This window comes from Ranitomeya imitator, chromosome 2 (genome assembly GCF_032444005.1).
Source record: "Ranitomeya imitator isolate aRanImi1 chromosome 2, aRanImi1.pri, whole genome shotgun sequence".
Taxonomy (NCBI): Eukaryota; Metazoa; Chordata; class Amphibia; order Anura; family Dendrobatidae; genus Ranitomeya; species Ranitomeya imitator.
Genome location: NC_091283.1, coordinates 730,810,415 through 730,827,857, shown reverse-complemented (window position 1 = coordinate 730,827,857; position 17,443 = coordinate 730,810,415). Strand labels below are relative to the sequence as shown.

Sequence of the window (17,443 nt, the reverse complement as noted above, 5' to 3'; positions counted from 1 at the left end):
GACGGCCTTCCCTCTGTGTTGCGCCTGACGGCCTTCCCTCTGTGTTGCGCCTGACGGCCTTCCCTCTGTGTTGCTCCTGACGTCCTTCCCTCTGTGTTGCTCCTGACGGCCTTCCCTCTGTGTTGCTTCTGACGGCCTTCCCTCTGTGTTGCTCCTGACGGCCTTCCCTCTGTGTTGCTCCTGACGGCCTTCCCCCTGTGCTGCGCCTGACGGCCTTCCCTCTGTGTTGCGCCTGACGGCCTTCCCTCTGTGTTGCTCCTGACGGCCTTCCCCCTGTGCTGCGCCTGACGGCCTTCCCTCTGTGTTGCGCCTGACGGCCTTCCCTCTGTGTTGCGCCTGACGGCCTTCCCTCTGTGTTGCGCCTGACGGCCTTCCCTCTGTGTTGCTCCTGACGTCCTTCCCTCTGTGTTGCTCCTGACGGCCTTCCCTCTGTGTTGCTTCTGACGGCCTTCCCTCTGTGTTGCTCCTGACGGCCTTCCCTCTGTGTTGCTCCTGACGGCCTTCCCCCTGTGCTGCGCCTGACGGCCTTCCCTCTGTGTTGCGCCTGACGGCCTTCCCTCTGTGTTGCGCCTGACGGCCTTCCCTCTGTGTTGCTCCTGACGGCCTTCCCTCTGTGTTGCGCCTGACGGCCTTCCCTCTGTGTTGCTCCTGACGGCCTTCCCTCTGTGTTGCGCCTGACGGCCTTCCCTCTGTGTTGCTCCTGACGGCCTTCCCTCTGTGTTGCTTCTGACGGCCTTCCCTCTGTGTTGCTCCTGACGGCCTTCCCTCTGTGTTGCTCCTGACGGCCTTCCCCCTGTGCTGCGCCTGACGGCCTTCCCTCTGTGCTGCGCCTGACGGCCTTCCCTCTGTGCTGCGCCTGACGGCCTTCCCTCTGTGCTGCGCCTGACGGCCTTCCCTCTGTGCTGCGCCTGACGGCCTTCCCTCTGTGCTGCGCCTGACGGCCTTCCCTCTGTGCTGCGCCTGACGGCCTTCCCTCTGTGCTGCGCCTGACGGCCTTCCCTCTGTGCTGCGCCTGACGGCCTTCCCTCTGTGCTGCGCCTGACGGCCTTCCCTCTGTGCTGCGCCTGACGGCCTTCCCTCTGTGCTGCGCCTGACGGCCTTCCCTCTGTGCTGCGCCTGACGGCCTTCCCTCTGTGCTGCGCCTGACTGCCTTCCCTCTGTGCTGCGCCTGACGTCCTTCCCTCTGTGCTGCGCCTGACGTCCTTCCCTCTGTGCTGCGCCTGACGGCCTTCCCTCTGTGCTGCGCCTGACGGCCTTCCCTCTGTGCTGCGCCTGACGGCCTTCCCTCTGTGCTGCGCCTGACGGCCTTCCCTCTGTGTTGCGCCTGACGGCCTTCCCTCTGTGTTGCGCCTGACGGCCTTCCCTCTGTGTTGCGCCTGACGGCCTTCCCTCTGTGCTGCGCCTGACGGCCTTCCCTCTGTGCTGCGCCTGACGGCCTTCCCTCTGTGTTGCTCCTGACGGCCTTCCCTCTGTGTTGCGCCTGACGGCCTTCCCTCTGTGTTGCTCCTGACGGCCTTCCCTCTGTGTTGCGCCTGACGGCCTTCCCTCTGTGCTGCGCCTGACGGCCTTCCCTCTGTGCTGCGCCTGACGGCCTTCCCTCTGTGCTGCGCCTGACGGCCTTCCCTCTGTGCTGCGCCTGACGGCCTTCCCTCTGTGCTGCGCCTGACGGCCTTCCCTCTGTGTTGCGCCTGACGGCCTTCCCTCTGTGCTGCGCCTGACAGCCTTCCCTCTGTGTTGCTCCTGACGGCCTTCCCTCTGTGTTGCGCCTCACGGCCTTCCCTCTGTGTTGCTCCTGACGGCCTTCCCTCTGTGCTGCGCCTGACGGCCTTCCCTCTGTGTTGCGCCTGACGGCCTTCCCTCGCCCTCTCCCATTTTCACTCAAGGATATATTTCCACACTGTACAATGTACATATTAGGTAGTAAAATAAAAGCTGACTACCTTGTATAGATAAGCTACCAACGTATCTGGGATACAGAACCTTTCCCCTACATGTTATCGTGCTTGTACAGTATATATTGGTAGTTTTGAAAATAACCAGTGCACTATTACAGCCAAAATATGATACTGACTTTACTTTCTATTTCAGGAAAAGTTGAAAATATGAGCCATTTTGAAAGAACTGATCGGAGTTTGCGGCAGCAGCAGCAAGTGTTTTGGAAAAGGGCACCACCGCGTCTAAATGGGCAAGAGCAGTACCACTTGAGCAATCCTGACCACTACCACAATGGCAGGTAGGTTACTCATCTCTTCTCAAGGATTAAAGGCGATCTCAGAACTTCCCAGCAGAGGTACTTATCAAAAACCACATCTGTAACAGCTTCCCCTACAGCTGCACCTACAACGTCTGCACTTATACCTCTATTATGCACAAAGGCCCAGATCCAGCAAGATGCATGACAGTCTTGATGAACAGTGCGCTGGAGTAAGTGCGTCTCTTAATTAATTTGGATCATGTTTAAGCTGCGGTGTGCCACCATAAGAAGCCTAGACTGCATTTGCGTCATTGTGGACTCCACCTTTGGATAGTTGTGTAGTAAATTATGAATTAGCGGCTGCTCTTCGCCAACTCCCCTCTCCACAAAGCTCTGCCTACTTTTCAAAAAGTTGTCTCAGCTGGTAAAGAGTGGCAGAAAGACTCCATTTACAAAAGGTCTAGTGCCCCAAATAACATCTCAAAATAGGGACAAAAGTCCCAAAACATTTCAAACACTGTACAGTTGTAAGAAAGGGTAATCACATCACAGGGTCATAGTACTGTAATAATGTAGTACACAGTGATGTCACAGAACTGTAATAATGTAGTACACAGTGATGTCACAGAACTGTAATAATGTAGAACACAATGATGTCACAGTACTGGAATAATGTAGAACACAATGATGTCACAGTACTGGAATAATGTATTACACAGCAATGTCACAGTACTGTAATAATGTACACAGTGATGTCACAGTGCTGGAATAATGTAGTACACAGTGATGTCACAGTACTGGAATAATGTAGTACAGAGTGATGTCACAGTACTGAAATAATGTACACAGTGATGTCACAGTGCTGGAATAATGTAGTACACAGTGATGTCACAGAACTGTAATAATGTAGAACACAATGATGTCACAGTACTGGAATAATGTAGTACACAGTGATGTCACAGTGCTGGAATAATGTAGTACACAGTGATGTCACAGTACTGGAATAATGTAGAACACAATGATGTCCCAGTACTGGAATAATGTAGTACACAGTGATGTCACAGTGCTGGAATAATGTAGTACACAGTGATGTCACAGTGCTGGAATAATGTAGTACAGAGTGATGTCACAGTACTGGAATAATGTAGTACAGAGTGATGTCACAGTACTGGAATAATGTAGTACACAGTGATGTCACAGTACTGGAATAATGTAGTACAGAGTGATGTCACAGTACTGAAATAATGTACACAGTGATGTCACAGTGCTGGAATAATGTAGTACAGAGTGATGTCACAGTACTGGAATAATGTAGTACAGAGTGATGTCACAGTACTGGAATAATGTAGTACACAGTGATGTCACAGTACTGGAATAATGTAGTACACTGCGATGTCACAGTGCTGGAATAATGTACACAGTGATGTCACAGTACTGGAATAATGTACACAGTGATGTCACAGTACTGGAATAATGTATTACACAGCAATGTCACAGTACTGGAATAATATAGTACACAGTGATGTCACAGTACTGTAATAATATATTACACAGTGATGTCACAGTGCTGGAATAATGTAGTACACAGTGATGTCACAGTACTGTAATAATATATTACACAGCGATGTCACAGTACTGGAATAATGTAGTACACAGCGATGTCACAGTGCTGGAATAATGTAGTACACAGTGATGTCACAGTACTGGAATAATGTAGTACATAGTGATGTCACAGTGCTGGAATAATGTAGTACACAGTGATGTCACAGTACTGGAATAATGTAGTACACAGTGATGTCACAGTACTGTAATAATATAGTACAGAGTGATGTCACAGTACTGGAATAATGTATTACACAGCAATGTCACAGTACTGGAATAATATAGTACACAGTGATGTCACAGTACTGTAATAATATATTACACAGTGATGTCACAGTGCTGGAATAATGTAGTACACAGTGATGTCACAGTACTGTAATAATATATTACACAGTGATGTCACAGTACTGTAATAATATAGTACAGAGTGATGTCACAGTACTGGAATAATGTAGTACAGAGTGATGTCACAGTACTGGAATAATGTAGTACACAGTGATGTCACAGTGCTGGAATAATGTAGTACACAGTGATGTCACAGTACTGGAATAATGTAGTACACAGTGATGTCACAGTACTGTAATAATATAGTACAGAGTGATGTCACAGTACTGGAATAATGTAGTACACAGTGATGTCACAGTACTGGAATAATGTAGTACACAGTGATGTCACAGTACTGTAATAATGTAGTACAGAGTGATGTCACAGTACTGGAATAATGTAGTACACAGTGATGTCACAGTACTGTAATAATATAGTACAGAGTGATGTCACAGTACTGGAATAATGTAGTACACAGTGATGTCACAGTACTGGAATAATGTAGTACACAGTGATGTCACAGTACTGGAATAATGTAGTACACAGCGATGTCACAGTACTGTAATAATATATTACACAGTGATGTCACAGTACTGGAATAATATAGTACACAGCGATGTCACAGTACTGGAATAATGTAGTACACAGTGATGTCACAGTGCTGGAATAATGTAGTACACAGTGATGTCACAGTACTGTAATAATATATTACACAGCGATGTCACAGTACTGGAATAATGTAGTACACAGCGATGTCACAGTGCTGGAATAATGTAGTACACAGTGATGTCACAGTACTGGAATAATGTAGTACATAGTGATGTCACAGTACTGGAATAATGTAGTACACTGCGATGTCACAGTGCTGGAATAATGTAGTACACAGTGATGTCACAGTACTGGAATAATGTACACAGTGATGTCACAGTACTGGAATAATGTATTACACAGCAATGTCACAGTACTGGAATAATATAGTACACAGTGATGTCACAGTACTGTAATAATATATTACACAGTGATGTCACAGTGCTGGAATAATGTAGTACACAGTGATGTCACAGTACTGTAATAATATATTACACAGTGATGTCACAGTACTGTAATAATATAGTACAGAGTGATGTCACAGTACTGGAATAATGTAGTACAGAGTGATGTCACAGTACTGGAATAATGTAGTACACAGTGATGTCACAGTGCTGGAATAATGTAGTACACAGTGATGTCACAGTACTGTAATAATGTAGTACAGAGTGATGTCACAGTACTGGAATAATGTAGTACACAGTGATGTCACAGTACTGGAATAATGTAGTACACAGTGATGTCACAGTACTGTAATAATATAGTACAGAGTGATGTCACAGTACTGGAATAATGTAGTACACAGTGATGTCACAGTACTGGAATAATGTAGTACACAGTGATGTCACAGTACTGTAATAATGTAGTACAGAGTGATGTCACAGTACTGGAATAATGTAGTACACAGTGATGTCACAGTACTGTAATAATATAGTACAGAGTGATGTCACAGTACTGGAATAATGTAGTACACAGTGATGTCACAGTACTGGAATAATGTAGTACACAGTGATGTCACAGTACTGGAATAATGTAGTACACAGCGATGTCACAGTACTGGAATAATGTAGTACACAGTGATAGTGCTGGAATAATATATTACACAGTGATGTCACAGTGCTGGAATAATGTAGTACACAGTGATGTCACAGTACTGGAATAATGTAGTACACAGCAATGTCACAGTACTGGAATAATGTAGTACACAGCGATGACACAGTACTGGAATAATGTAGTACACAGTGATGCCACAGTACTGGAATAATGTATTACACAGCAATGTCACAGTACTGGAATAATGTAGTACACAGTGATGTCACAGTACTGGAATAATGTAGTACACAGCGATGACACAGTACTGGAATAATGTAGTACACAGTGATGTCACAGTACTGGAATAATGTAGTACACAGCGATGTCACAGTACTGGAATAATGTAGTACACAGCGATGTCACAGTACTGGAATAATGTAGTACAAAGTGATAGTTACATAGTTACATAGTTATTAAGGTTGAAGGAAGACTATATGTCCATCTAGTTCAACCCATAGCCTAACCTAACATGCCCTAACATGTTGATCCAGAGGAAGGCAAAAAAAAACCATGTGGCAAAGAGTAAGCTCCACATTGGGGAAAAAAATTCCTTCCCGACTCCACATACGGCAATCAGACTAGTTCCCTGGATCAACGCCCTATCAAGGAATCTAGTGTATATACCCTGTAACATTATACTTTTCCAGAAAGGTATCCAGTCCCCTCTTAAATTTAAGTAATGAATCACTCATTACAACATCATACGGCAGAGAGTTCCATAGTCTCACTGCTCTTACAGTAAAGAATCCGCGTCTGTTATTATGCTTAAACCTTTTTTCCTCCAAACGCAGAGGATGCCCCCTTGTTCCTGTTTCATGTCTATGATTAAAAAGATCATCAGAAAGGTCTTTGTACTGTCCCCTCATATATTTATACATTAAAATAAGATCACCCCATAGTCTTCGTTTTTCCAAACTAAATAGCCCCAAGTGTAATAACCTATCTTGGTATTGCAGACCCCCCAGTCCTCTAATAACCTTGGTCGCTCTTCTCTGCACCCGCTCTAATTCAGCTATGTCTTTCTTATACACCGGAGACCAGAACTGTGCACAGTATTCTAAGTGTGGTCGAACTAGTGACTTGTATAGAGATAAAATTATGTTCTCATCATGAGCATCTATGCCTCTTTTAATGCATCCCATTATTTTATTTGCATTTGTAGCAGCTGCCTGACACTGGCCACTGAATATGAGTTTGTCATCCACCCATACACCCAGGTCTTTTTCATTGACGGTTTTGCCAAGAGTTTTAGAATTAAGCACATAATTATACATCTTATTACTTCTACCCAAGTGCATGACCTTACATTTATCCCCATTAAAGCTCATTTGCCATTTATCAGCCCAAGCTTCTAGTTTACATAAATCATCCTGTAATATAAAATTGTCCTCCTCTGTATTGATTACCCTGCAGAGTTTAGTGTCATCTGCAAATATTGAAATTCTACTCTGAATGCCCCCTACAAGGTCATTAATAAATATGTTAAAAAGAAGAGGGCCCAATACTGACCCCTGTGGTACCCCACTGCTAACCGCTACGCAGTCCGAATGTGCTCCATTAATAACCACCCTTTGTTTCCTATCCCTGAGCCAGCTCTCAACCCACTTGCACATATTTTCCCTTATCCCCATTATTCTCATTTTATGTATCAACCTTTTGTGTGGCACCGTATCAAAAGCTTTTGAAAAGTCCATATACACTACATCCAATGGGTTCCCTTGGTCCAATCCGGTGATGTCACAGTGCTGGAATAATATATTACACAGTGATGTCACAGTGCTGGAATAATGTAGTACACAGTGATGTCACAGTACTGGAATAATGTACACAGCAATGTCACAGTACTGTAATACTATACACAGTGATGTCACAGTACTGGAATAATGTATTACACAGCAATGTCACAGTACTGGAATAATGTAGTACACAGTGATGTCACAGTACTGGAATAATGTACACAGCAATGTCACAGTACTGTAATAATATACACAGTGATGTCACAGTACTGGAATAATGTATTACACAGCAATGTCACAGTACTGGAATAATGTAGTACACAGTGATGTCACAGTACTGGAATAATGTACACAGCAATGTCACAGTACTGTAATACTATACACAGTGATGTCACAGTACTGGAATAATGTATTACACAGCAATGTCACAGTACTGGAATAATGTAGTACACAGTGATGTCACAGTACTGGAATAATGTACACAGCAATGTCACAGTACTGTAATAATATACACAGTGATGTCACAGTACTGGAATAATGTATTACACAGCAATGTCACAGTACTGGAATAATGTACACAGTGATGTCACAGTACTGGAATAATGTAGTACACAGCGATGTCACAGTACTGGAATAATGTAGTACAGAGTGATAATAAAAATAATAATCTTTATTTTTATATAGCGCTAACATATTCCGCAGCGCTTTACATTTAGCACACATTATCATCACTGTCCCAGATGGGGCTCACAATCTAAATTCCCTAAATTCAGTATGTCTTTGGAATGTGGGAGGAAACCGGAGTGCCCGGAGGAAACCCACTCAAACACGGAGAGAACATACAAACTCTTTGCAGATGTTGTCCTTGGTGGGGTTTGAACCCAGGACTCCAGCGCTGCAAGGCTGCTGTGCTAACCACTACGCCACCGTGCTGTCACAGTACTGGAATAATGTAGTACAGAGTGATGTCACAGTACTGGAATAATGTACACAGTGATGTCACAGTACTGGAATAATGTAGTACACAGCGATGTCACCGTACTGGAATAATGTAGTACAGAGTGATGTCACAGTACTGGAATAATGTAGTACACAGCGATGTCACCGTACTGGAATAATGTAGTACAGAGTGATGTCACAGTACTGGAATAATGTAGTACAGAGTGATGTCACAGTACTGGACATCCAACATTCTGTGCCATTTTGGAATCGGGATAAAGTTCCCTTTTCTGCTGTTGTGTACGGGTCTCAGCAGTCAGATACTCGCTGATCAATAAGTTATCACCTACTCTTAACTCAAAAAACCTTTAAGGGCTGCAGTGATGCCACAGTGCAGCACAGGCAACACATCATCATATTGAAAGTACAAAGGTAATTAAAAAAGTGGTGTCACAGTACAAGCATAAAATGTATTAGTGATGTCACAGCAAAGGACTACAACCATGGTTTTAAAGTAATGTACATAGTGATGTCACAGTACAAAGAATAAGTACTAGTATTCCCTTATCTATACTTCATATGATTGAGAACACCTGCAGACCATCAGTCCACATATGTACGGGCGGACACTGATATTGAACGGCCACTGCGCACCAGCATATAGAAGATACACACATACATAGTACAAACATGCACACCAGCATATATAAGATTCACATACACATAGTCTAAACATGCACACCAATATATGGAAGATACACACAGATACATAGTACAAACATGCACACCAGCATAAACAAGATACACACACATATAGTACAAACGTGCACACCAGCATATAGAAGATTCACATACATAGTACAAACATGCTCAGCAATATATGGAAGATACACACACATACATAGTACAAACATGCACACCAGCATATAGAAGATACACATACATAGTAGAAACATGCACACCAGCATATAGAAGATACACATACATAGTACAAACATGCACACCAGCATATAGAAGATACACATACATAGTAGAAACATGCACACCAGCATATAGAAGATACACATACATAGTACAAACATGCACACCAGCATATAGAAGATACACATACATAGTACAAACATGCACACCAGCATAAACAAGATACACACACATATATAGTACAAACGTGCACACCAGCATATAGAAGATTCACATACATAGTACAAACATGCACAGCAATATATGGGAGATACACACACATATATAGTACAAACATGCACACCAGCATATAGAAGATACACATATAGTACAAACATGCACACCATCATATAGAAGATACACATACATAGTACAAACATGCACACCAGCATATAGAAGATACACATACATAGTACAAACATGCACAGCAATATATGGGAGATACACACACATATATAGTACAAACATGCACACCAGCATATAGAAGATACACATACATAGTACAAACATGCACACCATCATATAGGAGATACACATACATAGTACAAACATGCACACCAGCATATAGAAGATACACATACATAGTACAAACGTGTACACCAGCATATAGAAGATACACATACATAGTACAATCATGCACACCATCATATAGAAGATACACATACATAGTACAAACATGCACACCAGCATATAGAAGATACACTTACATAGTACAAACCTGCACACCAGCATATAGAAGATACACATACATAGTACAAACGTGCACACCAGCATATAGAAGATACACATACATAGTACAAACATGCACACCAATATATGGAAGATACACACAGATACATAGTACAAACATGCACACCAGCATAAACAAGATACACACACACATATAGTACAAACGTGCACACCAGCATATAGAAGATTCACATACATAGTACAAACATGCTCAGCAATATATGGAAGATACACACACATACATAGTACAAACATGCACACCAGCATATAGAAGATACACATACATAGTAGAAACATGCACACCAGCATATAGAAGATACACATACATAGTACAAACATGCACACCAGCATATAGAAGATACACATACATAGTAGAAACATGCACACCAGCATATAGAAGATACACATACATAGTACAAACATGCACACCAGCATATAGAAGATACACATACATAGTACAAACATGCACACCAGCATAAACAAGATACACACACATATATAGTACAAACGTGCACACCAGCATATAGAAGATTCACATACATAGTACAAACATGCACAGCAATATATGGGAGATACACACACATATATAGTACAAACATGCACACCAGCATATAGAAGATACACATATAGTACAAACATGCACACCATCATATAGAAGATACACATACATAGTACAAACATGCACACCAGCATATAGAAGATACACATACATAGTACAAACATGCACAGCAATATATGGGAGATACACACACATATATAGTACAAACATGCACACCAGCATATAGAAGATACACATACATAGTACAAACATGCACACCATCATATAGAAGATACACATACATAGTACAAACATGCACACCAGCATATAGAAGATACACATACATAGTACAAACGTGTACACCAGCATATAGAAGATACACATACATAGTACAATCATGCACACCATCATATAGAAGATACACATACATAGTACAAACATGCACACCAGCATATAGAAGATACACTTACATAGTACAAACCTGCACACCAGCATATAGAAGATACACATACATAGTACAAACGTGCACACCAGCATATAGAAGATACACATACATAGTACAAACATGCACAGCAATATATGGAAGATACACATACAGTGGGGCAAAAAAGTATTTAGTCAGTCAGCAATAGTGCAAGTTCCACCACTTAAAAACATGAGAGGCGTCTGTAATTTACATCATAGGTAGACCTCAACTATGGGAGACAAACTGAGAAAAAAAAATCCAGAAAATCACATTGTCTGTTTTTTTTAACATTTTATTTGCATATTATGGTGGAAAATAAGTATTTGGTCAGAAACAAAATTTCATCTCAATACTTTGTAATATATCCTTTGTTGGCAATGACAGAGGTCAAACGTTTTCTGTAAGTCTTCACAAGGTTGCCACACACTGTTGTTGGTATGTTGGCCCATTCCTCCATGCAGATCTCCTCTAGAGCAGTGATGTTTTTGGCTTTTCGCTTGGCAACACGGACTTTCAACTCCCTCCAAAGGTTTTCTATAGGGTTGAGATCTGGAGACTGGCTAGGCCACTCCAGGACCTTGAAATGCTTCTTACGAAGCCACTCCTTCGTTGCCCTGGCGGTGTGCTTTGGATCATTGTCATGTTGAAAGACCCAGCCACGTTTCATCTTCAATGCCCTTGCTGATGGAAGGAGGTTTGCACTCAAAATCTCACGATACATGGCCCCATTCATTCTTTCATGTACCCGGATCAGTCGTCCTGGCCCCTTGCAGAGAAACAGCCCCAAAGCATGATGTTTCCACCACCATGCTTTACAGTAGGTATGGTGTTTGATGGATGCAACTCAGTATTCTTTTTCCTCCAAACACGACAAGTTGTGTTTCTACCAAACTGTTCCAGTTTGGTTTCATCAGACCATAGGACATTCTCCCAAAACTCCTCTGGATCATCCAAATGCTCTCTAGCAAACTTCAGATGGGCCCGGACATGTACTGGCTTAAGCAGTGGGACACGTCTGGCACTGCAGGATCTGAGTCCATGGTGGCGTAGTGTGTTACTTATGGTAGGCCTTGTTACATTGGTCCCAGCTCTCTGCAGTTCATTCACTAGGTCCCCCCACGTGGTTCTGGGATTTTTGCTCACCGTTCTTGTGATCATTCTGACCCCACGGGGTGGGATTTTGCGTGGAGCCCCAGATCGAGGGAGATTATCAGTGGTCTTGTATGTCTTCCATTTTCTAATTATTGCTCCCACTGTTGATTTCTTCACTCCAAGCTGGTTGGCTATTGCAGATTCAGTCTTCCCAGCCTGGTGCAGGGCTACAATTTTGTTTCTGGTGTCCTTTGACAGCTCTTTGGTCTTCACCATAGTGGAGTTTGGAGTCAGACTGTTTGAGGGTGTGCACAGGTGTCTTTTTATACTGATAACAAGTTTAAACAGGTGCCATTACTACAGGTAATGAGTGGAGGAAAGAGGAGACTCTTAAAGAAGAAGTTACAGGTCTGTGAGAGCCAGAAATCTTGATTGTTTGTTTCTGACCAAATACTTATTTTCCACCATAATATGCAAATAAAATGTTAAAAAAACAGACAATGTGATTTTCTGGATTTTTTTTTTCTCAGTTTGTCTCCCATAGTTGAGGTCTACCTATGATGTAAATTACAGACGCCTCTCATCTTTTTAAGTGGTGGAACTTGCACTATTGCTGACTGACTAAATACTTTTTTGCCCCACTGTACATATATAGTACAAACATGCACACCAGCATATAGAAGATACACATACATAGTACAAACATGCACAGCAATATATGGAAGATACACACATATACATAGTACAAACATGCACCCCGACATATAGACGATACACACACATAACAATCACATTTTTGTGACTCACATGTTCAGATGACTAGACGCTGCTTTTTATTCATAATTGTAATAGCCATAGCTTTTTTGTTTTTTATGAGTGCTTCACTTTAAGATGTCTTGTCTGTTTTTGCAAGACTCACTGTTTTTTTTGTTGCTGAACACTTATGCAGACATTCCATTTGTGTTAACCTTTTATGGAGTTAATGGAGAAAAAAATAACAATAAAGCTATTTTTTACCATTTGCCGGGAACGTTTCTCTCTTTGTCCTGATTTAAATATGTAGAATCTACATTAGGAGAAAGCTGAATAATCACAAGAATGTCTTGGCTGAAGTATACAGCGAGACGGCCCCCTCAGGCCCCTGAACCAAGCTGCACATGGGGTATGTAATCCACATAGCCACTAGAACTCGTCTCCGTTTAGGGTGAGACCCCAATAGTCAGCAGAGGAAAGGAGCTGCAGCTCGATAGGATGGATCGGAGCTGTGCCACGGGCTCCGCTACTTCACGCCATACATCATTGATTAGCCCCTTTTTTAAAAAAAAAACAATTCTTTGTTGGATATCTTTGTTTTATGTTTATTTAAGTATGAAATGACCCTTAGGGTAGGTGCCCACTATCAGAAACTGCTGCGGACTTATGCAGGGTAAAAACCGCAGCGGCCAGCTGTCACAGCATAGTGGGTGGGATTTCTAGAAATATTTAAGAAATGTTCACGTTTCAAGACCTAAAAGGACTTTAGTCTGTAATATCTGTAGTCCGAAATGACTGGGAGAAATAGGATGTTAGTTTTATTTTCTTAAAGGGAATCTGACATTAGGAAATGGCCCATCACGCGAACTGCACACTGTTGCTGGCAATTACATGATACTTACAATGATGCTCATATGTAAACTGCGCACTATATTAATAAAGTGCACTCTTGCCTTCTCAAGCTTTTGGTTCATCTCTATGACTCTAGGTAACTGTGTTCCACTCACCGTTTTTAATTTAGAAGTGTAGGAAAACCATATGATGTCTAATTTGTAATGATCATGTAATTGCTGTCCGGAGCGTGCCATTAGCTTATCGGCAGTTTTCTGGTGTCAGGTTCCCTTTAATGTGTACAATTTCATTTCATTTCTCTCTTATATATTCTATTTATCTCCCGATTTTGTTGCGCTACTGGGTAATATCCCATAAATAGTGGAGAAGTCTGTCCCTTTTCCTGCTTTAGCAGCGGTTGCCATGTACTTAGTCGGGCTCTGACGGCCGCTGAGCAGGTTGCACGGCAGTTGCCTCCATTGGCGTTTATAAGCCATTTAGAATATGTAGTAGGGTTAGATGGCGCGGGCGGCGACTACACCAAGGACTATGAGAAAGTGACACATATTAATGAGTAGTTCAGTTTAGTGAGAGCCGGAGCCAGGATCTGTGGCATTCGGGCCAATATGGTATCCTGTGTGAGGGCAGGATGGAATGACGGATAAAGGCTGAGCTTCAGAATACGCACTTCCCTCTTATTATATTTACAAATGGAGATGGGTTTCCCTTTTTCGGCTATTCATGGCTGAAACGGGAATATCTGTTTTTATGGGCCGGCCACATGTGGTCAGAGTTATGGAAGCAGACGATGATCGGTCTGAGCTATGCAGTTTCCAGAGATCCCATAGAAGTGAATGGTGCTTAGGGAAACCACATACCATAGTAAACTATGCGATTTGTACAACATTCACTTGTATGAAGGATATGGAAACAGCCATGACTGCTTATGCTGGGAGTTATTGACATGCATGACTGCGATATATTACCTAGAAAAAACTGCTGATAGATTCCCTTTAAAGTATATTCCTGACAGTAGCATAATGTAGGGACAGAGACCCTGATTTCAGAGATGTATCACTTAGTTTATTAGGTGCTGCAGTTGTGACTGTTTTCTCTGCTGCAGATTTAGGGGAGCTCAGATGCTGATCTCTGTAATACCCGGCCCACATCACTGAGCTCTGTATGACCCCGCCCACATCACTGAGCTCTATATGACCCCTCCCACACCACGGGGCCCTGTACGACCCCGCCCACATCACTGAGCTCTGTATGACCCCGCCCACATCACTGAGCTCTGTATGACCCCGCCCACACCACGGGGCACTGTACGACCCCGCCCACATCACTGAGCTCTGTATGACCCCGCCCACACCACTGAGCTCTGTACGACCTCGCCCACACCACTGAGCCCTGTACGACCCCGCCCACATCACTGAGCTCTGTATGACCCCGCCCACATCACTGAGCTCTGTATGACCCCGCCCACATCACTGAGCTCTATATGACCCCTCCCACACCACGGGGCCCTGTACGACCCCGCCCACATCACTGAGCTCTGTATGACCCCGCCCACATCACTGAGCTCTGTATGACCCCGCCCACACCACGGGGCACTGTACGACCCCGCCCACATCACTGAGCTCTGTATGACCCCGCCCACACCACTGAGCTCTGTACGACCTCGCCCACACCACTGAGCCCTGTACGACCCCGCCCACATCACTGAGCTCTGTATGACCCCGCCCACATCACTGAGCTCTATATGACCCCTCCCACACCACGGGGCACTGTACGACCCCGCCCACATCACTGAGCTCTGTATGACCCCACCCACACCATGGGGCTCTGTACGACCCCGCCCACACCACTGAGCTCTGTATGACCCCGCCCACACCACTGAGCTCTGTATGACCCCGCCCACACCATGGGGCTCTGTACGACCTCGCCCACACCACTGAGCTCTGTATGACCCCGCCCACACCACTGAGCTCTGTATGACTCCACCCACACCATGGGGCTCTGTACGACCCCGCCCACACCACTGAGCTCTGTATGACCCCGCCCACACCACTGAGCTCTGTATGACCCCGCCCACACCATGGGGCTCTGTACGACCTCGCCCACACCACTGAGCTCTGTATGACCCCGCCCACACCACTGAGCTCTGTATGACCTCGCCCACACCACTGATTGGCAGCTTTCTATGACACTGGATAGTGACAGCTGACAATTAGTGATGGGGGTATGGTTGCACTAGGAGGCACAAAGCACCTTGTCCTGTAGTGATCTCTTGCTGGTAAAATACTGATGGTTTTGAAACCGCAACACACAGCCCAGTATGTTACACATCGCTGTAATCAAGGTTTCTACCCCTATATCATAGTGGTCTCAGATTACATAGTGAAAATCTCGTGACAGAAGTATGACATTGTGGTCTTTACTAGACCTTCATCAGATGAACAGATTGCTACAGAAGTATATGGCACAGAAAGGCCCTGACTTGCACAGGCGCCATACTTAAAGTGGCTGCTCCATTACTGCTTTGCACTATTTCCCATGTACAAGCTCTCAGCGCCTTTCTGTGCCATGTACTTCTGAAGCAATCTGTTCATCTGATGAACGTCTAGTACAGACCGAAACGTCATACTTCTATTTCACTGTGGGTTCCAATTAAATACTTCTATATATGAAAATACATCCTTGTGTGCCAAGATCTTCATACATTTGGGTACAGATCGGGCCCCCTACTTGTGCACCTATATATAGCAGGAGTGCCCTGTTCTACTATATATGTGACGCCTCCTTGGAAGTGCCCAGATCTCTGTAGCAAATCGTGGCCACTTGTAACCTGGCTCTTTAAATGCTGCCCTGGCACATCCAGGATCTGGACAGTGCTTTGTAGTTGGAGGACCAAGCCGATCTCCCAGATACTGACTGAATTCCCGGAAAACCGTCAATCCCCAAGCTGGGCCTCTTCCCTTCGTTCTGTGCTCAGAGGAGCGTCCACATCTACTTTATAGTCATTCTACTCTAGTGCCCGCTGTCACCCGTCACCTGTGATTTATTAGGTTTCATTGTTATACACTACAATTGTATTTTTTCCTCTCCGTTACCCTTTTTCTATATTTTTCTTATATGCGAAATTTTTATGTATTGATCCCGATCTGGAAAGTTAACCTTGAAGATGAGAGGAAGTATTAATCGATTTTTCATGTAGACAAAATGAAAATCCTTGGTGCTAGGATGATTCATGCTCTGAAAGCAGCCATTGATCAGCGGCTCAGCGCCGCTCACCTAAATAGCCAACTGCTTTACTCTACTGACTATGGAGGAAATGTTTCACTTCACTATTTAATTGTTGTTGTTCCCATCTACGGCCAAGATCAAGTGTGTGACCCTAAGCCAACATGTTATAATAATAATTGTGGGTCTTGTCCAATTTATACATGAGCTTATCACTACTTTATTAGTGGATTGTCAACACATTATCCCTTTCGAAAAATGCAGTATTTGATCATATATGAAATGGATAAATGAAACCTTGAAAATAGAATCCTACTAATATGAATCTGCTGAATTCCTCTTTCATATCTCTTAAA

General features: G+C 43.6%; 1 protein-coding gene across 5 annotated transcripts in view; it reads left to right on the top strand.

The window, feature by feature from the left end:
• Positions 1–17,443, top strand: part of CCSER2 (coiled-coil serine rich protein 2) — a 253,366-nt gene that overhangs the window by 150,408 nt on the left and 85,515 nt on the right. For all 5 annotated transcript variants that reach the window (XM_069753196.1, XM_069753195.1, XM_069753193.1 and 2 more), the window contains exon 5: positions 2,089–2,233. In XM_069753196.1, coding sequence (XP_069609297.1) covers positions 2,089–2,233 — 145 coding nt within the window. The remainder of the gene's footprint in view (positions 1–2,088; positions 2,234–17,443) is intronic.